This window comes from Chlamydotis macqueenii, chromosome 17 (genome assembly GCF_036417535.1).
Source record: "Chlamydotis macqueenii isolate bChlMac1 chromosome 17, bChlMac1.mat, whole genome shotgun sequence".
Lineage (NCBI taxonomy): Eukaryota > Metazoa > Chordata > Aves > Otidiformes > Otididae > Chlamydotis > Chlamydotis macqueenii.
The window spans coordinates 5,992,082-6,016,710 of NC_141572.1; the positions used below are offsets into that span (position 1 = coordinate 5,992,082).

The 24,629-nt window shown below is 36.0% G+C and overlaps 1 protein-coding gene across 8 annotated transcripts in view; it reads right to left on the bottom strand.

Moving 5' to 3' along the window:
• The window catches only part of RIMBP2 (RIMS binding protein 2), a 105,379-nt gene that overhangs the window by 42,123 nt on the left and 38,627 nt on the right, over positions 1-24,629 (bottom strand). For 6 of the 8 annotated variants that reach the window (XM_086761657.1, XM_086761653.1, XM_086761660.1 and 3 more), the window contains exons 1-5: positions 22,602-22,606; positions 17,488-17,610; positions 10,730-10,834; positions 7,190-7,240; positions 2,438-2,642 (exon numbers count right to left, since the gene is read on the bottom strand). In XM_086761657.1, the coding sequence (XP_086617783.1) occupies positions 2,438-2,642; positions 7,190-7,240; positions 10,730-10,831 (358 nt within the window). In that variant the 5' untranslated portion in view covers positions 10,832-10,834; positions 17,488-17,610; positions 22,602-22,606. Of the gene's footprint in view, positions 1-2,437; positions 2,643-7,189; positions 7,241-10,729; positions 10,835-17,487; positions 17,611-22,601; positions 22,692-24,629 lie in introns of those variants that run through there. The other 2 variants (XM_086761661.1, XM_086761658.1) reach the window with 1 other exon arrangement.

A 24,629-nucleotide genomic window follows, 5' to 3' on the forward strand; every position in this document is an offset into this window, starting at 1 on the left:
TCTGATTGAGAGATTATTGTATGTTTAGAGTGAACTTTTTACGCTCTAATCTATTCTGGCTAGGTTTATTTCATTTCCTGATACATTCAGGCATCACCAATAAAGGCAAAGCAGCTGGTCATAAACTGATCTCATTTCCGTCATTTGCTTTGCTTTGAAAGCTGTCCTTGTGTTCCCTCTTGTGTTCTTTCTTCCTCACACATAATAAAAGTAATTACACTTCTATTGTGAAGAACTTGCTGTAGTATTACCGTCATTATCATGAAATGGTTGCTTTCAATAATTAGAAATCCTGCCCACTTGTTCAAACATTACTTTATTGTTATCAGTGCATTCATACGGAGAATGAATATTGTCCAAGGATTTCTGATGTTTATACACTAGTGCTGCAGGCCCTGAAATCTAAGTTGCATAGAAATCAATAGATTATGAGAAAATGTTTACAGAGCAAGGCCTTTTAATGACTCAGTACAGACCTAGCTGTGTTTTCTGTGTTTTTAGTCAAGGATTTCTTGGAAGATTTCTGGTTTTTATGTTTTTAAGGTCTTTTTAAAAGTTGTTTCCATTAGTATTTCAAGAATAAATACAAGTCAGTTTGGAGAGTTTGACTGAGGACCTCAAAAAGCTTAGTTTATTTTTATTTGAGGATTGGGGCCAATTGAGATCAATTCCAGAGACACAGACTGGACTTTCACTAGCTGCCTAAAGAACATCTCAGTATCTAATTACCCTTCCTTTAAAATTAATTGTTGATTGAAAATCCTATCCTTAGAGACATGAGGAGCTAATACTGTTGATACTACGGAAATTTCTACTAAATTCTACAGCTATCAGGTAATGCTTTCTGAATTCTCCATTTAGTGCACTTTAATATCCACTTAGGTAAGACTCGCAGCTTCAGAAAAGCCTATAAACTAATATGCACCACAGCTGGCAAGCTGCAAACAGCTCGTGTTCAAAAACTCAAGGCATACAAAGTTACTGAAGTGAAATGAAAGAAGGATGTCACCTTGGTTCCTTTTGACGTGGTTTCACATTGAGTTCAGCACCCTTCACTGAAAATAACTGCTCATCTATAATGATAGGGAAATGATTTGTGATTTCTAGGCCCTATGCCTCAGAATTTTTCTAGAAGCTTAGGCAGATAAAATAAAAAAAAAGGCAAGATTATTTCTTTCTTCCAGCTCCTGTTCATACTTACTTTAAAATAACTTTGGGAAACTTGTAAGTAATGGAAATTACCTGACAAGTGTTCCTGTGCAGAACAAGTAGTTAAAGTCATTCTAGCATGGGTGATACTGAGCTGGTGAGCACACTCCTCAGCTTTGATAACAACATAGTTATAATACACAATCGGACGTGATTGACATGCAAGTTATTTTCAAGTGTCCTCAGGTAAACTCTTGCCTCGATCTTTGCAATTTTCTTATGGCTAATGAATCGCTAACAAAGTTGTGTACTCAGGAGAAGCAGTTGCCTCTGGCAATAGGAGATGACCTGGCAGAAGTTCAATACACATCATGGAAACACATACTGCGTTGAAGATACTAGGCACCGTAAGTGTAAGAATATCAATACAGACATATTTTTTTTTTCACTTAACATTCTCTATTTCTTTTAAAACTCAAATAAATAATATTATTGTTGTGACTTTTCTGTTTCTAAAATACCTGTCAGTTACGTGTTCAGATACTATTTTAAACACAGCTAAATTTTAAACACACATTTGCACAGTTTAGTAAGCAACTGTAGATTTTATCCCTATTCAGTTGTGTTAAAATACATCCCATGAAACTCCTTTCCAAGCAAAACAACTTTGTGACAAAATTTGTCTTTTTCTAGACAGAGTCTGCTTTCACGGAATTTTTTTTTTAATGTTTTACTTTATAGATTTTACAGAGAAGTGTACATTTTTGGTTGAACAAGCGCAACCAAACAAAAAATGTTTTCATGTTTCTCAGTTTTCCCATTTTCTACCCATCTCTATTTACAAGTTTCTTTTATGTAATGGCTAACACAGTGCGGAGGCCTCTGTGCTTTCTTTCCCCATGAACTGATACTTCAACAAGAGAGCACATCTACTCCTGACTGTGAAACAGTGAAGGCTTTACAACAAAGCTTGTATATGCAGACAGTCTTTCTTCTTCCAACAGAAGTAGATATTTACATAAGGGATACATCATTTTAACACTGAACAGGTTTCTCGTCAGTATACCCAAAAACAATTAGAGAGAATTCTTCTCACAGCAGTGCCCAAATAAAACTGGAACAATCTCACTGAAGGCTTAAGAGATATTCTGTAATTTAAACAAGTCACAAAACAGGAACAGGAGCGAATTCTATCCTCCACTTTTACAATCAAATTCTATTTACATCATTGAGTTGCATCTTAAAACCTACAGGGCAGAACAGAGACAAATAAAATGCTGGTCCTTACCTTTGCCTATAGAAGTGGCTATTCCATTCATTAACTGGGATAGAGATTTACCAGGAGAACCAGGGATATCTGAGGATGCCACTGAGTTACTGGTCAGGAGATCAATTTTCCCTGCTTGCTGTCGAAACTTCTCCAGCTCTCTGGACAAGAGGTTAAATTGTTCGCTCTGTGTCCGACATTTCTCCTCTAGCTCTCGGACCTTGGCCTGCACAAGCAAGACACAACACGGACATTTGACTGAGATCAGAGAAAGCTGTGACTGCATCAGATTTTTCTAAAGTACCAGGAAGCCAGGACAGGCAACCTACTTGGGATAAACAGGCCCACAGTCACACTTTTCTCCGGCTAAATTCTCACCCATATTTAGAATAAAACCTTTTAGTAGCCCTGTAATATTGAGGTAAGTATTCCTTTAATCCCCAATTTCCAAAGGGCAAATTGCTCACCATAATTTTTTGTCAGTGCTAAAGAAACCACTGCCAAGAACACCTGCAACTTCTACACACATCTGTTTGTCACTTTTGTGGGCTTTTCTAACTTTTTCTAAAGCTCAGGTATATTTCTGAGGTTTGCCCATCCTCTGCTATTAACTTGAAGCCTCCTGAATTGCTAGATTAACATTGATGTATTAAAAAGCAACAACAAAAATTCCCACAGTGGTTCATGCAGAATGTGGACCTAGCTAGCGGCTGAATTCCCTTTCAAAAATAATGCTCCTCACTATAGATGCAAAGCCACACAGAAATAAGCCAGACACCAGCCAAGAGGAGATTGATTGTAAGCTTGTGGGAAGTACCAAAACATCATTGTTGACAAACATTTTTGTTTTAATTTTGAGGTATCAGGCTTCAACAAAACAGAACTTAAAAGAGAAGTTTCTGTGCTGACTTGGGAAATTTTCCTAGATACAGTTTATGAATTCCTGATGTGAAAAAGTGGATGAGGAGATGGAAAGATTCCTTGGCTGAAAGGAATGACAAAGGGCATGGGAATTCAGGATTTCTTCTACAATTTTTACTCAAAACATATAAAAGAGTAGTGAAGACACTAAATCATGAAAAAACCCTTTTACCCAAACCTGTACATTCATTGTACCAGCTAAATTCAGGATGTAATGTTTTCAATATAACACATTTAAATTTCAAATTGCATTTATAAACAGCCTGTATATCTGTATGCATACTCTATCAGATATTCCCGAAGAGAAAAACCAAAAATCTAGAGTGCCCACAGAGTTAGGAAAGAGCATATTAACACTTCATGCAAACACTGGAGAATCAGCAAAGCTCCTGCGAATTTCATGTGTGAGGTTCGATTTTCACTTAGGGGCAGTTGGTCTGGACTCTTGAAATTGCCAGAGAAAGGGAGCCATGTGAGATCTTGGGAGCACGCGTGTCTTACGTGCTGTGACCCAAACACTGCAAGCAGTAGCAGCTCAACAGAGGCAGTAATAGGCTCCTCATATGAAAGGTGAATGTATTATTTCCTAATCTGATACTTTATGATGAACAAACATCACGTCCCTTCATTAAATTTTGAGGATATAATTTCTTGTATTCATAAAACACAAATTAATTTAGTTCTGCTAAAGAAGCCTCAGGGTCTCTATCTGACTGACTATGAAACAGAAAACAATAAGATACAGAGACATTGTGGGAGTTTGACACAAACATTAAATACTTTGATTTTTGTTTTTTGTCTTTCATCTCTTCACTGTGGTTTTGAGCAATCAAAATGCGAGCCTTTGTTACTTGTTTATTTGCTGCATGAACAAGGCATCTATGTACAATTTAAAAAAAAAACATTAAACAAACAAAAAACCATTAAGCAAACAAAGCAGTAAAATGGTTTGGGTTTTTAGATCCCCTCTTTCCAATGGAAAGTTTAAGGATGAGCTATTAAACTCTCTAAGAATATATACTGACCTTTCCACATGCAGTTATGGAAACTCTAGCATAAAATAAAAAATAAAAACATCACAATCCAGACCTCAACAAGATGCTAATGCTGCCTTAACAATATTTTTCTTTAAAAAAAAATAATTTAAAGTATTATTATTATTTATTAATTTGAAACCTATTTGCATTTCAGTATATGCCTTCTTTGACTTTTCTTTTGAATATCTAAAATATTCAAGTGGTTCTCTCATGACAGTACAAAGCCTGGAAGAAAAACGCCTTTTTTTTTTTTTTTACTCAAGGTTGTGAGTTAGAAGTGAGCACAAAGTAGGTTCTATATAAAGAAAAAATTGCCATAAGATCCACAATAGTGCTAACAGGAGGCATCCCCATACCCATCTTTGTTTCTTGACTTCAGGTGGGTGCTTGGTTCATTGTTAGCCAGCCAGACTCACCTCACTGTAGAAAATCTATGTATTCATATATGTCACTGTAGAGTGAGGCATGTGATCTCACTCTCAGAAGTAAGGAATTTTTATTCTATATGATGGTTCTGCCCACATAGCCTATCCTAATACCAATGGCAGGAAAGTGCCAAGTCTACCAGATCTCCCAAAAACTGGATCCACCTATAGCAGTGGCTGTATGAAAAGACATTCTCTACTGCAAACCATATCGAATGGATAGCACTTAGGACTTGCCAAGTTTCTCATACAATAAACAGTGCTATTTCTAAAACTTAAACAGCTTCTTAAATGGAAAATGAAGCAGACTTCATCCATTACAAGACAGATACCGTTCACACAAGACAGATAAGATGATGAGCAACTTTCCAGGCGGATAGGCTTGAATTCAGACTAGTAATTAGCTCACACATTCTGCTCCAGAGATGTAATTTCACAGTTTAACTGTTTACGTAGCAGCAAGGCCTTCCAGTAGGTGGCTCAACAAATCAACCCCGGGTGAAAATATCACATAAAATTATCTCTGCATTAACAACAAAACAATCTGAATTCAAACAAATTCCACACAGTCAGAAAGCTACAATCTTGAATAAAGTACTAAACCATTCTTACTGGGCATGCTCACAAGAAATTAACTTTCCAAAATGTTATCTGAGTTCTCATTAAATCACACCATATTTGAAGATTAATCTCTTGTAGAAAAAAAAAGTGATTTTGGTGATTTGGTATTAGGCCAACAAATGTCAAGCATGCTTGCATAACAATGGTTCTAGCACGCATCCCATGCAAAGTTAGGCAGGACTATCGTACTCAATTTAAAGGGAAAAGTGCAGGATTCAGGACAGGGAAAGGCGAATTTATGCCCTAAAATACCTGCATGCTGTCCAAGGTGTTCTGGATGAAGTGCAAAGCAATAAATTCCAAACAGGACACAGTAAACAAAGAGATGTGAAATAAACAAAGAAATAAAACCAGTTTTGAACACTTTAACATTTCAAAGCAAAATATATTGGAACAGTTAATGTGTAAAAACATGCACCAATGCAAACCACGCTATAGAATGTTTCAGAAATCAATACCGCTGCTAGTCTTAAGTTGCAAAAGACAGATTAAATAAAATGTTAAAAATAAATGGGCTTATGGCAATAAAAAGCAAAAGCTTAGGAAACCTTGACGGGATTATGTAAATTGGAGGTTGCAGACAGATCAGCTAAATAAGAATTTTGATTAGCTTGAGGGGAGTAAATAATCACTTGCCTGTTTTGTTTCTACTTACGCTTTCCTGCATCATATACTTCCACCAGACATTAAATAATAATTTAATCTTATATTCTTGAAGGCAAAACAACTTAATATATATGATGATAATAAAGCCTATGAGTAAAACATTTTCTGTGGGAATATTAAATTCTATAAATACAAATAAACATTTTTTTTAAATATTATCAATGTAGCAGAAAAACCACCTCCCATCAATGCATAATCAGTAAGTACACAGACAGAAAAACTACTGTGAGAAGGTAAGAAGTTTAGAAATTACCTTCTGCTAAAACGAGATTTTTAAATAAAATGCACTTGCTATAACATGTGATACCATAAATTGTTTCTTTAAGATATGTATATCATGTTAAGACTTAATAACCCTTTAATGCCTTTTTGCCAGGCAGAAAAACTAGTTCGGTAGTTATCAGTGAAAACCTATTTTGCATGAAAAAATGAAGAACAAAAAGAGTAAAAGGAAATCCGGATGCAATTAGTGTGCTATTTACTTGTGCATCTATATTTCCTGACACTTTACCTTATCCAAGGACATCAAATTATATGTTTGGAACTTAAAGAACCTGTTGAGACTAGTTTTGAAAAACTGGGGAGGAATTTTTTGCTTTAGAAACCTTCTTACAGGAGTTCTAATTTCTCCTACATGTTGTTGTCGTTTGTCCTATCTTGCACAACACTGTAGGTCAACCTGCATTTCTAAACAGCAGACAGCACAGGGAAAAACTCTTTAGCATGTTGCTTTATGTTTACTAGACACTATTAATTACGAACCATAGACAATTGATTGGTATTTCCAGCCTAAATGTTAATAATTCTCACAAATAATCACCTCTTTTTTATATATCTGACAGTATTTTACAAAAAATGGTACCAAAATTTCCATTCTATGCAAAGAGAAACTGAGGTACGCGCATCACTTCGAACAGGTGAGCTTAATGCATTCCTAACTGAATTATAATCTTTAAAGGATGCAATTATATTAGAAGAGAAGAAAACCAAACCCTATTTGCCCACATATTTCTTGAAACTTTTAGAAGTGATGACACTGTAAAGTTATCATATTCAGAATGGAACCCCCACAAGCAAAGGTAACACAAAGGATATCTTCTTACCTCTAGCAATTGAACTGCTCCTTCATGTTCCTTCTTAGCTTCAACCTGAGCCTTGTTTTTATCATGAAAAAGAAAAAGAGAAAAAAGAGGGGAAAAAAAAGAGAAAAAGATGGAAAAGCAAAAAAAAAAAAAAAGAGGAAAAAAGAAAAGAGAAATCAATTAGTCATGCCACATACTGTAAGCTGTAACCACATAAAGTAGTATACTGTACACTCAAATCCAAAGCCAATTACAGTCTTGAAGGGATGGCCCTGCCAATATTACTACAGTGCTTTGGTTCCAAGCCACTGAAATAACTGCTTATTTTTAGGAGATTGAATCTCAGGGAAGCTTAATAGCATTGGTATTTTGTTACACCATGCTCAACACACTGCAAGAACACATTAGAAGTATCTCTGAAACCCTCTAAATTAAAACTGAAAAATGAGCCTGTTATTCTACATTGCAGAAGGTTCATCATGTAGAAACCTACCACACCAGCTAGGAGAAAGCAACAAAAATTAAGCTTATTCTTTAGATGCAGCAAGAGTATTAATCACCTAAGTAAACAGCACACAAAACACTTCAAGGCAACCCAACAAAAGTTGTCTGTAAACAGGAGTGCAACATTTAGGGTGCAGTCAACAGTCAAAGAAGAAACAAGGGAATCAATAAGAGCAGAAAAAACGTATTTTATGTAGCTCAGAGATTCAAAGTTTGGTCAAATTTTGTCTAAACCTTAAACAAAAAAAAAAAACCACTCAAACTTTGTGTTATCTTCACTTTATTTCCATTTAAGTTTTCACTATCTTCCTTATTGAAATTTGCCCAAGATAAACCAAACTTTTTATTAACCGTTGTATGAGGCCGATAGGGGTGTGATGCACCAACTTTTCCCATTTGCTACTTATTACTGTAACCCAAAGACCACATTCTGCACAGTCCTCATCAGAGAAAAGTCTTAAAACCCTCCAGCTTAGCAGAGGGCAACACCCCACAGACTTTCCAATTTAATGGGCCAGATACTCCCATGATGGACACCAACACAGCTATGCTAACTTCCTCATCTAAGAGGGCTACCCTACTCCGTTATTAGTTTCAAAGGAAGCTGGGTCAGGCCATGAAGCCACAACCAAATCCATATACCCAATCTATACTTCACTGTTGTGCACGGTAATAAAGCCTCCTTTGTCCTGCAAGCAGAGTCATGTATCTTCCTGCACTACAGCAATAAGTCTTATTGCTAGCACCTGATAAAATATTGGCTCCATGAGCATTAACAAACATACAGTGACAGGTAATAGAAAGCCTTGTGTTATCCATTATTACAAGTTTAATAAAATCTACCCAGAATATGAGTTCTTGATAAACGATCAGAAAACCTGCATCAATAGCTATCTCTCTTTTACATCGAACCGTCCTGTACTAAGGCTTTCTTGGAGAAAAAGACTATCTGATTCCCTGTCAACACAAAATCTTGATGAATAATATCATATTCTTCCTTTCAGGCTGAAAATCTGATCAGTCTGTACCTATATTAAAAACACAATGAATTTTTACTTATAATATCAAAATGCGACAGCAAATGCGTCAGACTGTGCCAGTAACTTGCTTTGTTCTGAAGTTCACGTTTCTGCAGCTCATCAGCAACTTTACGACACTAACAAGATATGCTGTGAATTGTCACCCTACTACTGCCTGGAGTTACTACTTTCATTTCATGGTACTTTTTCAAGTAATTACATTACTCTAATAAAAAAAAAAAAAAAAAAGGAAGAAAAAGTTTAATACACATGTAGTAAGTACATTGGGAGGTCGGCTCTGGATGACATGTGAACCAGCAATTCCTGTTTAATGATGGAAGCAAAGTATTACAGTTACTTAGGTAACAGATTTGTTTAAATTATTTTTCTGACAATATACACTGTATTATAATATTGAAAAGGAGGTGTGCTGGACACAATAAGCAACTTAATCACATAAAGAATTAGATGTTTCAGCGTGAAAATGAATGTCTGTGCAAAATCCTAGGACGGATATTTCAGGCTAATAAATGAAAACAGTAACAAGGACGAATTATTTCTTAAACACTGTTAAGTAATACATAGATTAATTGTTATGATGGATTTTAGTACAGGAATTCTAAGCTAAAGTTCTAGTGGAACTACTGAAGTTTAGTAGTAAATGATTATTAGATAATAATTTTAAACATAAATGATCTTGTATTCCATGCTACTTCAAGTCCACTGAACAAGAATTTAATCACTGGCTACAGATGCTGAGCTACTCACATTGAATAAAATACCCAATGCAATACAACCTCATTTGTGCTTGCAGTCTATCATGCTACAGCTTAGCAAAAACAACTGGAGAAACAGCATTACAAAGATTTGTCTCCTGTTGCCAATCTGTAACAAAAAGACCTGTGTAACGTGAATTTATTAGAAGTAGTAACAAAAACTAGCAAGAAGAAAAGCTGTACCTTTCTTTGATTTCTTTACTTTGCCAAGAAATTTAAGTCCAAAGTTTATGTGGAAGTTCAAATAATAACAACTGAATATAACTAGAAAGGATATTTTAAAATATGCCAAAATACATTAATTGCAAAAGGCAAAAAGAAAATGAACTGGAAGATTTCATTTGGTCAAGTGAAGCTTTCTATTTCAAGTAAACTATAATAGATATATCTTGCTATTCTGATGAGACTGTTCCTCCATGCCAATTCTCCACCAAATTATCATTAGCATTATTATTTCTGCGATTTGATCTAGTCAAGCAATTGGGAAAATCAACACTAGTATTGAGGCACTCACAGCTTTAAGTGACTTTGGCAAGACTGAAACTCAATATTATGTTTTTAATATTACAATGAATACTGACAAGTTGCAGTGTGGGGAAAAAAAAAAAAGAGTCTTAAAGTGATTTGTGAATCAGAGAGTGAGATTGGAAATGAGGTACTTAAACAACTGTTTAGTTTATGAAAAAGATCAACTGTGATGTGTAAGTACCTTAACAAGGACTTACTCTAATCTAATTTAGCAGAGAAAGATAGTAAGAATTGCCAGTGTCTGAAAAAGGAAGCAAAAAAAATCCTAACAAAACATTCGTATGTCAGCGAGAATGATTAACTGTTCCAGTAAATTGACAGGGAAACGGTGGATTCCCCATATTTTGATTATCATGAAATTAAGACTGGATTATTTATTAACATTTAAGGAATGCACAAATATTCCTGAGCCAAATATAGCGGGAAGCAATGGAAATACAAAGGAAATACATGTATTTATCAATTTTCTCCCTATTAGGAAATACGAGGACTTACGTATACTGGTCAGGTTAACCTTCACTGGCATAAACATTTATAAATCAATTACTACAGTCATGTAAATCCAACAATAAACATCCACTTGTTACAACTGCATCAGCCATCATGCAGAACAATTCAGAACAGGAACCAGTTTGGTAACTGAAGTTTTCCTTTAAACCAGGAGATCTGTTTCATGACCTGTGCTCTGTCACTGCAGTTTGCTATTTCACCTGACTTTCCCTTTCTCCACTTACCTTCTGCAGGAGTTCAATTTCCTGCTGTTTGGCGTTGAGAACAGCCAAGGCTTGCTCATGCTCCAACTCCAGCTGTTGCCGCCGTTCAGCAGCCTCTCGCATATGCTGTTTCAAAGGAAGCAGAAGGACTATCAGGAGACTTTAATGTATTCTACCTGCAGTCAAACAGGCTGCCATTCCCAGGCATGCAGACGTTCAACTCAACATAAAAGTTTTCTGCTGTTGCTGATAGGCAAGAGGGAAACTGGATTGGATTTTAATTTGGTCAGTACTTCAAGGCATATTGCTAACGCTAAACTCAGGCATTTTGACAGCAATCTCTTTTCGGTTATACAGAATCGTAGAATGGTTTGGGTTCGAAGGGACCTTCAAAGGTCATCTAGTCCAACCCCCCTGCAAGGAGCAGGGACATCTCCAATCAGGGCAGGTTGCTCAGAGCCCCATCCAACCTGGCCTTGAATGTTTCCAGAGATGGGGCATCCACCACCTCTCTGGGCAACCTGTGCCAGTGTTCTACCATCCTCATTGTAAAATTTTTTTCCTGATGTCTAATCTCAATCTATCTCCTTCTATTCTAAAACCATTACCCCTCGTCCTTTCAAGGGGTATGAATGACACTGTCATTGCCAGCAATGCAGCCTCTGTGACCCACAAATGAACGGTACCCATTTTATCCATCAGGAACACATTTATATGTGGCACTGTGCTGAAAAATTAAAGCTTGGAAAAAAATTAGCTTGGCAGTCCCCTAAGTTCCTTTTAAAGTAGGATACGGTTTTGTGATTTGTTTTGCAAAATGATGACCCAAAAGAAATAGTTTACCTTTGGTAATCTCTGCCTATTATTTATAGCAAATTAGACAGAGCAAAACTGAATAGGTGGATTTGGACAAAAGTTACTATACAGCACTCAAAACCAACTTTTAAAGTACCATTGCTACTAATGACCCAAAGCAGTATCAGAAAGGTTTTTGGGAAGAGCACAAGCTGAACAATGTCAAGATAACCTTTGCAGACAGAAATAGTTTTCATTACAGGTTAACATTATTCTCCCAATATCATGATAACTTTCAAATACCCTGTTAATAAATGGGAGTTAAGAAAGATCTCTTTATAGATTCTGATCTCTTCTCTGTTGAAATTGGTATTAAAGATTTTTATTTCCCAAATTACATATTATTCCCATAATACTCCCCGAGCAGAGGCAGAACGCCTTATCTGCAGCACCACAAGTTATTATACACAAACCTATTAGGAATCAGCACTGAGAAACACAAATATGTGGCTAAAATTGACAAGAACAGCCCAAAATGTCTCTTATTGTGTACAAGAGAAAATGTTATCAAGCATATTGCTAACCTTTAATGAGCTGTTTTTCTCTGCTACACGGGGGACAGCACAGACTGACTTGTCTCAATCTGGGTGTGTTTGCAAAAGAAGTAGAAATGTCTCCAATACTCCATTTGGCCTCTGCTTGGGATTTATTTGTTTTAATTTGATGTGTTGATTAAAACAAAAAAAAAACAACAGAAAAAAAATCAAAGATTTTTCCAATTTGACTCTCAACTATGGCTTGTTTTCTAGGAGCTTTGTTAGGATTCAGTACTTTGACTGTAGAAATTTCTGAACCGCGCATATGATATGTAAGTTGAATGGATCTGTTCATGGGTAATATCTATTCTCAGTGTTTAATAATAACCAAAAATAATTGTTCCAATTCTCATCTCATGAATGAATCTCATCTCTGAATGAACACCACCTATTTCACTAACTAGTATTCATTATTTAAATTAGCATGAGATCATTTACTGAGATCAGCAGCTTCCATCAGGTATTATGTAAAACTCAACACTGATAGAGCATCAGCACACTTCTTATATTCAGCAAACGGTGAGGCAACCAAGTAATTCTCACATCTTTAATTAAAATCTTTAATTATCAGGAAAAAAAAAAAGGAAAAAAAAAAGAAAAAAAAGGTCTCACTTCACTCTCTTAAGATTTAGTACCAGATTTGGTACAGCGTATTTTGATACCTTTAAGTTCTTACCACTTTTACAGAACTTACTACAGAACATTTCTAGTTCTTTGTAGAGATCAATAAATAATTAATAGTGTGACCATAGAGTGAATCTACAAAATGTAATGAAGAAACAGATTGTGATACATGATCTGTGATTTTCCCCAGCTTTTAATTTCTCTGCTTCCTAAAATACGTATTTAATGATCTACAGTTCACGGATTTTAAGGTCAGAAAAGACCATTTGGTCATCTATGTTAACCTAAAAGTATCTCTCAGTCATTTTAGTATTGTCATGATCTACTTAGTATTTAAAGCAGCAGCGATCTCTTCACCCCAGCATCTGTCCCTCCCCTGGCACAGCAATTAAATCTCCCCCAAATGAGAAGCAATTCCTCCCCTCCCACTCTGTTTGCAAATCGGTTCTGTCTGCAAATACGTTTTACGCTTTCTATCTGCACATCAGCTGCTGTCATTTCTTCTTCCAAGCCTGAGGGGAACAGGTTACGGCAGTGGAGGGGGACTTCTAGATCACTAGAAGAACAGCAAGAAGAAAGCACTGAGCTGCGGAACTATTTATGCATCTTCCTTCACGATTGACTTCCACAATGATCACGTTGCTGCGGTTTGTGTAGGTGGTGGCAATCCATTTGTCCATGCTATCTTTGTCCTTAATGAGAGGCAGGTTAGAACTTTCTAAAAACGTAAATTTGCATTTCCCTTTTTGCACTGTTTCTAGAGGTCCCAATAATGTTACTCTAACATCAGAAAGCAAATTCATGTCTAAAAGAGCACAGAAAAAAATCCAGTAAGGTCTCTATATTGCAAAACAATTGGCAAATAATGCTCTATCCTTCAAAGAAAGCATGAAGAAGGAACCTCTTCAGTGTATCTTTCAGATCAAAGGTAAGAATCCTGCTATGGAGTCAAGAATGAACTGGGGACATTGTGCATATCTCAGTTTTCTTTAAACTATAGAGCTAAACAGCTGTATAGTATAAACTGTTTCTGAAATAGCACTTAAGGGATTTGCTCGAATAGTTCTCGTTTTTCCAGCTTCCTCACAGGCAGCACGGGGATTTGACAATGAATAGCCCATCCTAGCTCCAAACGTTTCAGTGGCTGCTGCACTGTACTACCTACAGCCGCAAACAAAACAAACCCATTCTTTCCTACAGCTGTGACTTTCCTATAGCTGTTCTAAAATGTGCAACTGTTGAATGCTAGAACAAACTCAAATGGCTTTCAAGTACTAAAGTCTTGTTTATGAGACAGAACTCATACGTGATGCTGAATGGGGAGCAAATTTGATTCTCACCCAAGTACTCTTATCAAAGGACTTGTCATCTGTGCTTGCAGATGGGTGGGCACCATTACAGTGGAATGAATGGGAAAGCTGGCTGAACACATAAAAAAAAAATCAGAACTGTTCTCTGTGAGAGGCACTGTGAAGATTCTCATAAGTTAGCTAATTCAGCAGTTCTTCATCTTCCCTTTTCTGTCTTATTCATACATCCTGAATTTCTCAAAAGATAAACTGAATTTCTCTTTTGACAGGGAAACTAGGCTAAATATTTGTCAAAACTTTCCAATGGTTGGAAAGCTGCAAACAATTTTTTTGAGCTATTAATTTCACGAGTATATGAGGACACAACATGAAATACACAATTAACTGCATCTGCTTGGGCATGGTTTAGTGCTAAAAAGGAGATTTAGGGTTTCAAATCTGTTCAAGGTACTCTGCCAGCTCAGAAAGGTTCTGCTCAAGGGAGAGCACTACTGACCATAAAAAGCCAGGATATTTACATCCACCAGACAATTTTTTTTTTCAGTGAAAGAAAACTTTTCCAGGCATTCTTAAGCAGAACAGTGAGATTTACAGTATGTTTCTCCCACATCCATCAGAAATATTATTGGAGTAGAAGTTAAGAAAAATCAATCAAATAACCAGATTCAGCTCTTCTACAGAAGAAATTTGGAGGACCCATTAAGTTAGATGCCAGTAGATAACCTAATTAAAAAGTGGAGAAATTAACATTGTTTGGTATGATCAAAGAAAAACATACATTCTTTAATTTAAGAAAATAAAACACAGTCCATCATTAGAGGAGTCTCAAGTGTTCAAAAACATACAAACCTAGCAAAATCAGTATCTGAACAGGGTACAAGAAATGAGTTTATCGCTCATGAAAGTGTTAGCAGCATAGGAGGCCAGACAATAGTATTTTGATTTGATGAAATGAGAACTAATGTCAATTTACTTACAGCCTAATCCTCAGCTGTTTTATGAACCATGAATTCACAGTTAATTTCTTTTCTAAGCTTTTTTTTTTACACTTATCTTTCTACTCTGTGCTCCTTGAAGAAGTTAATTTCTGCAGCTATCAAGCTGGAATCCCACAGTCACTATATAGAGGCCATAGGCAAACTGTACGTGTTGAAATAGCTTCTAGGTATTAATCCTACTTTCTATAGGTACTAGCACACAGTTCACACTAAAATAGCAAATTAGTGATAAAGGTCTGTGGAACAGTCAGTTTTGCATTCCCCAGAAGAAAGAGAAGGAAATAACAGAAAAATTAAATATCTTCCTTTGGTAGAGAAAAACTTCCTACTTGTTCGCGGGGAAAGTTGTATTAGTCTAAAAAGAGATAACAGTGTATCACTCTTCTACTTAATTAAGCAGTTTAATTTTCCTTTCCAAGTAGATGTATCTCCTATTTGCACATAATTCTGGATTTATTCCATCAGTGCTACCTATTGACTGGTAAATAGGGCATTGATAATTCACTGCACAACAACACACACAACAGTTAACTCCCCTCGGCATTGCCCACTATGCGATTTCAACAGCTCGTGTTTCCAGAAGCTGCTGGAATAAGATGGTTTATGGAGCACTGAGCTTACTGTTGAGAACCCCACAGCCTTTTGGAGGCTCAGCAAGAGGGATGTAATTTATAACCACCTTTTATTTCCACCTGTAGCTGTAAAACTTTCTCCTTACCTCTTGAGCAATACCAAATAAAGCTTGAGAGAGGGTTTCAACAATATATTTACCAGTGCAACAAGCCAAAAAATGAAATCTCTCCTTCTCAAAATTCAGACAGACAGGTAGCCATTTTCATCACTACGAACATTTCTAAAAGCCCAGCTTTATTCTGATGCAGCCAACAGCAAAACTATTTTCCCCTTTTTACAGTGAGTCAAAATCATTAAATCCAATTTTAAATAAGTGATTATACTTACGACAAGCATTGGCTGAAGCCACTTAGCATTATTAAAACATTCTGCAAAGAAAAGTCTTGCTCAAAATTTAAGATCTCAAAACCCACTTGTTTTCATTTCCATCTTCTCCTACTCTCAGGGCATCCATCCCTCCTTTACTAGCCACTTCAGTGGTTTGACAAAAGAAAATGGCTTGAGAAGATGAAAAATACGCAGCTCTTTGGCAGGCTGTCAAAAAAGTTTCAGCACTGCATCAATACTCCATTCTAACCAAACACATTCTTCATTTTTCTGAATCATCTGAATTACAGACAAGTGTTTACAAGTGTTTTGTCTCTCACTGCAGTCCTCACGTGTGCAGTTCCTCCACTGATTCAAACAGCTGTAATTGCATGACTTTTTTTTTTTTTTTTAAATAATCTTAGTGGCTTAACCCTCTTCAAGGCATGTTTTGGTTCCAGTTTTCCACATCACGACTTCTGTATTTTCTACAACAAGGAAAACGTAGGAACCATTCAAACCACTTTGTGTTTCCACCACATAATATTTTCCTTCCACTGGCTCCCTCTGCCCTATCACACTGAACACCCCTTGTCTGCAAGGGACCTTTCAGACCCTCCTCCATTAACTCCACCTGTCAGGTTTGGCTTATCAAGTTACTGACATCCATCTTAATTTAATCAATGACACTTTGGGAATTTGGTTGTTTCTAGCAAAGCACTGTTTCCTTCCCACTACCAGAACTTCTTTTCCACTTTGTTTCAACATATACAAATTATTGCCCCCTCGAATGAGCTGGTAAGTAATAATCTCTTAGTTGGTTCCATTTTCCAGCTGAATTTTACTCTTACTCTACCCCATCATCTCAGGTAGATCTTGTCTCTGCTAGATTCACCTGATGAATTCAACTATTTAAAAGAATCAGTTTGTCCCATGGCATTATGCACAATAGCCAGGAAAACAGAAGCAAGACATAATTTTCAACTACACAGTGAAACCTCTACTGAAGAACACACTTACAATTCAAAATGCATTATTGAATTGTTCTAAGTTGAAAAGGAAGCAGCAAATGGATGACGTAAAAACAACTGTGTATCTATAAAATAAGCATGGACAGACATCAATGTACTAAGCTTCTCTAGAAGCATAGCAAAATAAAGGTGGTTATGTACCAGGCATTATATTTCCTTCTAAAAAAGAGCTCTCTAATAAAACAACAACAGGATGCACTCTGCAGAAGCAATAGGAGCTTGTACCAGCAGCTTGTTTCAATAGACTACAAAAACATTTTGCATCCAGTTAGACTGGCAGACATAGCCCTCTCTAAAGTAAAGTATCTCGGTAGTTGTTCATATTTCTTTCATCAGCATAGTCACTTTCTTATCGTAACTAGTAGGGGCATTCAGTCCCCTAGTTTGCAATGCACTCATGCTTCTGTGACTCACTGAATGAACACCAGGAATATTAAACAAGCAACAGGAGCACTGGCCTGTTAGACTTTACGGCATTATACATACCTTTAGGACCTGCTCTAAGTTCTCCAGCTTGGCTTGGAGCTGGTGTTTTCCCTTTACGGCCAAATCTCGTTCTTTGGTCACTCTGAGAAGGGTTTCTCTAAGATGGTCATAGTCTGATTTTACCTAGAAAAAATAAAACGTTATTATTGCCCAAACAGCTAATTAATGAAGGAAAAACTGTATCTAACACAAACATTTCTGCATGTTAAAATGGAAAAAGGAAAAAACGTTCAAAGAAAATAGGAAAGAAGCATAAAAATTGAAGGGAATGTTCATTAAGGAAATTATGTGTGTCTCATACACATGTATGCATGAAACACATTTTCTTCAATAAAGTCTACAATCTGGCAAACAAACTGAAGCTATGCACAAGTTACACAAATTTTTATTTATTAATTTATTTGTTTATATATACACTATATAATGCACAAAATAAATGACAATCAGAAAATTCTTAATTTCTCTGGATCTCAGAGGCATCAGAGATGGGTGTGCTATATAGAAACAGAGATCTAACATATATACAGAAATATAACTCAGCTACATTTTTCTGGACTATTCTTTAGTGTAAATGGACTTCAGAATAAACTCAAATATACATGATCAGTCATGCTAACATTTGAAATCAATGTCCCTACAATTCAAAACCAGGTATTCTTCTGCAATAAAATCCCTTGCTCTCCTTAAAATATTCGCATACAGAGGTTTTTAAAGGATCAGGTACTCATCAAGTAGGACTTGTTTTCCAATTTAATTTACTTGGTGCTAGCTTAACCATTTCAGTATTACTAAGTCTTTTTATATAGGATTTTGTGAATCATAAGTGATAGTGACTACTTCATAAACACATAGAAAATAAGAAAATATAATATTAAACTACTTTATCCTGCCATGGAAAAGTTCATTCTTCAATTCAGATCAGCTGAAAATTTGATTTCTTACCCCTGGTCATTTTATGACTTTACATGCTATATTGATGAATAACAACACAAGATGTATCATATCAGAAACTGCAATTTTTAAGAATGAAAACCTATCAGAAAAAAAAAAATCTAAGTAAAAAAAATACATAATGTTCACATAATATTTCCACTTGCCTGCGATGTTGATAGAAGGTAAGAAAGCAAAAGAAAGAGCCATAATGTTTTTAGTGAACAGTGTTGCAAGAAGCATCTGTTTTCCTTTGGTAAGTGCAACACAGCACAGAGGCATACACAAGGCTGGCAGGATTCCTGGCTAAGGACAGGCAGAGCAGCACACAGTACTGGGACAAGGCACACGCTTTCATCTTGGTGCAGATCGTGTTTCCTTCTAACTTCAGTTAAGGAAGTGACAAGTTTTGGTTGGGGTTTTTTTTTTTTTTTTTTTTCCCCAGTTTAATCACTGTAATTTCTTGAGTTTTTTAAAGAACGAATGGTATTAAGCAATCTCTGACATGGATATCTCCTGGACATTTTCTAAAGTGATGTTTTTGAAACTGATTCAGCCTGTTTGCCTTCTGGCTCCAGTTTGTTAACTTGCAAATTTTGCCATGGACCAAACAATCTAAATGGTTGCAGCCAGCCCTTGTATTCATCTTTGCAAGAGGGTTCTTTAGAGTGCAATGGACTAGAAAAAAGAGAGAGGAAAATGGAACAAATCATGTTTTCCACTAGAACTGATGCAATTATTGTCAACCTCAGGATTTTTTTTTTTTTCTGTGCAGATTTTTCTTTTGCTCTTCCCTCATTTCTTTATAACTAAGGAAACTATTAAACAATGGATTTTCAGAATCTATTAACTTTCTGCATCCTTTGCATTGTATTTCATTGCTCAGATCAGTCAGTGTATATTGTTGAAGAATAATGGAGTGGAAAAAGGAAGCAATGAGCTATCGCTATCAATGATGCAATTTTGTTATTGTCTGTGGTTCCCAGTTAATTTACTGAGGATGAATGAAGTACAATATTTTGAACAAGTTTCAAGAAAAGATTATTTTCCTCAGGCTTTAACTTTTCCTGTCTCTAAAACAATTGATACCAACTGACTACCCTCGTAAAAAATTTTCTAAAACTTACTACCCATCATGGTCTGAATATTTTTTGTATTTTTCCCTTGTTGGCAGTGAAGGGGCTATCAGAAAAAAAAAAAAAAAATGGTACTGTCAGGCTGCTAATGTAATTTTGGAAAAAGATGAATTAGAGAGGTAGAATTGTAGATATTTTATACATCTCAGGATCTGTCATGTAGGATCTCAAAGTGCATACCTAAATTAAAGTTTAGGAATACACAAACAGTTCTGATAATTGTTCTACTTTCTCTTTTAGCAGATCAGCTTTCGAACAAAGTTCGGTGTATATTGTCATTTTGCAGGTTGGAAAGAACACAACCAAATCTACCAACCACATTCCGATAATTACTCTTGTTACGTAGTGTTGTTATCAGCAACACTGATAACTTCTAATATTTCTACAGGGCATTCTTGACAGGACTTTCTCCTTTGAAGATTGTGTATCACATAGAATGCTGTGATATACACATTTATATAATCCATAAGGCAGCATAAAACTTGATGAGTCTATCATTTGCTTTTTTTTTTTTTGTTTAGACAACATTTGTTCTTAAATGCGAATTTAATGCTCTCTCCAAGCAGGCTGTTTAAGAACATAAGGGATATACATGAACTTGAACTACACACAGAGCACATCAAAACATCAGTGTTCCCAGTGGCAAGAGCAGTTGACCTAAATAGAGTGCCATTATAAACAGTTCTGATTTCATGACAGAAACATGGAACATTTTGATCTGTGATGTTTCTCTGTTCAACGCATCAACCAATTTATTTTTCGTCCCATATCTTCACACTTACTAAATGTACCCTCACTCCAGTCAGTTATGGAGGCCAGAATACTGCTAACGTGTCTGCCACTTCCTGGACAATTAAACAGGAACTATTTATTGAAAACCAGCACACCAAAATGAACCAGTAGTTTATTTCATTGGTAAATGCCCCATTAGGCTGATAATCCATCATTTGCCTTAGTGCTAGACTTCAGTGACCTGTCAATTTCTCAAACAACTGACATTGTTCAGAAAACATTATTCAGAAACTACCATGAAAATGGTGTGATTTCACATATTGTGGAAATAAATTCTGAGTGTATAATGCCTCTTCCATTTTTACAGAAAAGCACTACCCCATATATATTCAGATGAGCAGGAAAACAAGTCAGTGCCCCGTGCCATAGCACTCCTAAGGACAAAACACAAAATCTTTTCACAACTACTCTACTCCAGGAATACAACTTCCTTTCTCTTACGTAGAGTACCAAAACTAACAGAAAACCCCAAGTAATTCCCTCAGAAAACCTGTTATGCAAGAAGGAAAACAGAATGTTTGTTTACATTCAGGCAGTACTGCAAACATTGTACATTGTTAAAATTGCTGAAAGTGAGAGGCTACGCTCAAAGCAAGTCTTTGATCCTGCTGAGGCTGTGATATTAAATCAGCAGCACAGGCATCCAGGATTGTTGCATTGTGCCTTTCACAGTATTTAACATATTTGAAGAAACAAACATCCACAGTATAACAAATTCTGACACTACAATAGTAAAAGGTAATTTTATTACTAACTTAGTGGCTAATGTGTCAAAGGTCGACATTTTACCTTTATATTTTAAATTGCTTTTAGTAGGTTTTTCAATGTACGTCAAGCTTTTCACCACAGTAAGAGACAAACATTACCTATAGTAAAGCATTATTAACCACATAGTTCTTCACTTTCTGAGAGTAAAAGGGTGAATATTTTTAGTGTCACCAATGTACTGAGCCTTCACTGCATCAATGCTGCATGCCATTCTTGTGTCGGCTGGAATATAAACCTAAGTAAGACTTCCTGTGCCTTGTGAAGTAAAGAGTAAAGGCAATGTGTAAACAACAATAAAGAGAAGAGAAAAACATTAGGAAAGAGAGAAATTCTAAACAGATGGATGAATAAAATTAAGTGATGCTATGATACGCATGGCTTCCTCCTATCATAAAGTATGATTATACTGCCTTCTTATATAAAAACAATTTAAATTCCCCAGCAACAGAAAATTTCAGGTCTGCTTCAATACGAGGTGCCACACAAATGCAGAGTACATGCATAGCCATCTCTGGATTTTAGTAATTTGCATTGTCTCAACGATGTAATCAGACCTCCCCTGGTTTGGAAATTCAGCAGTGGGCTACCCTGACACGTGCATGTCAGAGATATGAAAGCATGCAGCTCCCACTGTTTCGCAAGCTTTGAGGACGGGCTTTCATCAGAGCCTATGTGAGTTACAGCTCTTCTGATATGAATGAGGTTGCCGAGCAACTGACTTAAGCCCTGTAGAAATCCCAGATTGGAGTTTTATTTTTAGCTAAATGTGGCCCTGTAAAGTGTCTGTTTCATGATGCTTCTTTCACTGAATGTATATGTGGTGGGGTAAGGCACATCAGCCTCCTCCCATGCCAGTCAATGTCGTGTAATATTCGCCATAGATATAACCACACCATAGTCAGAAAGATATTATTTGCCCCTTAATAGGCACAAAGAAGAACTGAAGAAAAATGCTTACTATTAAAGCAGTTTTTATATCAGGACCGGGAATAGCTGAGACCATGCTGTGTGCTATGCTGCAGGGGAAACAACAACTGCTAAACAGAGTTTTGGACATTTGCTGCTGGACAACAGCTTTTCAACGTTTTACCAAGAAATTTAAAACTGCAAAGAAAAAATGCAGAAGGGCAGGAAAAAAAAACAACTCCTACTAGATAGCACTTATTTCGATCAGTATTTTTCAGAAAAAGGAAAGAATTTGTCAATCAAAATCACCAAAAAAGCCTAGTATCAGTTTACAATACTAAGAAAATATTCATCAGAGGAATGATGTACCTCTCTAAAGTCTATCAGTTTCTTTAAATTTTCACATGAAAATAACATTTGTTCATAAAATAAATTTTGTCATTTATTTTTAATTAAACTATTTTATGTTCTCAAGTAGAAGCAAACAATACAGAAAAAATGTCTGTACAATCCACATTTATCCACTCTGCAGCCTCATTTCTGTAACAAATGAATGTATGAGTTCTGTGCTTGTGATGTTACCTGGTCATATCGCCGTGCTTTGTGGGACACACTTGCATACTGAAGGCTCAGGCGATTCTTTTCTTGCACAGCATCCTTCAGTTCATTTTCCTAAAACACAAGCAAAGACTGTTATAGACCATTTATCTCCATTACAGTACATCCCATTAAGTGCTTAAGGAAGCAATGTTTTTACATTATTTGGTATTAACAAACTATTAAGAGTAATATCAGGCACAGAGCCAAAGGCACTGAAGGTGCAGAAGGAGCAGATTAGCTTGCAGTCACACTTGGCTCTATCGTAAACCCACGTTTTCAGCAGATGATCTGATTAAAGATGTGCAGGCAAAAAGAGATGACCTGACTTCCAAGGCCTGGTGCCTATAAAAATAGTAATAAAAACATCTCCCTCTAGATGTAACAAAGAGTTCAAACCCAGCTGCCTCACTTAAAGCTGGGAAGAGAAAGACTTGACTCCCAGGAGAAAAGTAGTGCTATCAAACTTAGGTCTTCAGAAGCATTTTGAGAGTAAAAGCCAACAACTAGAATGTATAACTCATGCACACAATTTTATATCCACACATTTGACTTTACTTATAATATATATCTATTTATAATATATGTGTGCATATATACACACACATTCTAATGCAAACATTTTGAGAATCTGGGTAGAGCACCTATGTACTACAGTGGCAGGCAAATCAGAAAAATAGATGGAAGTAAAAGGTAAATAACCTATGCTTAAAGAGCAAGGTATTAACTCCAGCTTCAGGAATGTATTTTTACTTATTTAGACAGCACTATAAGAAGGAAAAAAAGAAGAGTAAACAAAACTCACATACACAGTCAAAGGTCAAACTAGAGGGGTGGAAATGCTTTCTCAGGTCACACAAATCAAAATACACGCAGGTCAGGAAAAACCAGCAGCATCCTTTGATATTTATGACAATTTCTTTTTCTTTCCACAAGTTCACAAAGGTAGGCATCTGAGATTAAATCTTAAATTCAATTCCTTATGAAAGTTGCAATCAGTCATGCTGCGGAATCTGGAACCTTTCCATCCTACAGTGTGCAGTACACATTATCTTCTGAAAACATTGGTTGTATTTGCCAAAAACTATACTAAAGTGGGCAAAACTGGGCCCACTTCCGAGTGATTTGAAATAATTTATGATTTTGCACCATTAAAATCCACACTATCAGCAGATTTCTCTACCAATTCTACTGAGGTCTTAAGAAAAACTGCTCAACTAATGCTTTATCACAATTTCTCTTTAAAATTCTCAATATGGAAAAAATTAAAATGCTAATTTTTTATTTATCAATGTAAGCCCTTAAAAAGTAATTTAAAGATTGATATTTTAAAGTTTTTAATAAAATTTGAATTAAAAAAAATTGCTATTTTAAGCATATCTTTCTTAAATCAATTTCAAATCTCTCTGGACCCAAGATCCATGTTTTGAATAGAAAACTAGCATTTTCAATGGACAAAAGTTGTTACACTGTTTATCTAAATTGTTTCCTAAGCTTTATTACCCGAGCATCAGAACTAATGAACCATACAGATTTCTGCCTTGGCTACTTGACTGGTATCTAAGAAGGTCTGACATCCAAATCTGATTGAAATGAACCACTGGGTTCAAAATGGACAGGGTCAGTTAAACAGACAGTATGATTATGTGAATATTTTTTTTTCTGTAGAAAAAGAGATTAAAATGTCAGTTTTCTAAAATATTTCACATAGAAAAGGCCATTCTGAGTAACAGTGATTTTAACATATCAGTTCTGCAGAAGATCCTGCATTTCTGTCCACACCTGGAATGCCAATCCAATAGTTCAACTTGAACATTAAAAAGGATAGTGAAAATTAGTTCAGCTTAAGTAACAACACATTCCAGCACCATCACTGCACAATACCAGAACATCTCATCATCTGTGGGAACCTGTTCTCTTGAGAAAGTGTTCAGTACTACTGCACCAAACTAAACTAAGATGACAAACTGCAGAATATTCGCCGTCTCCTGGCTGCAGATACACCTTTCATCT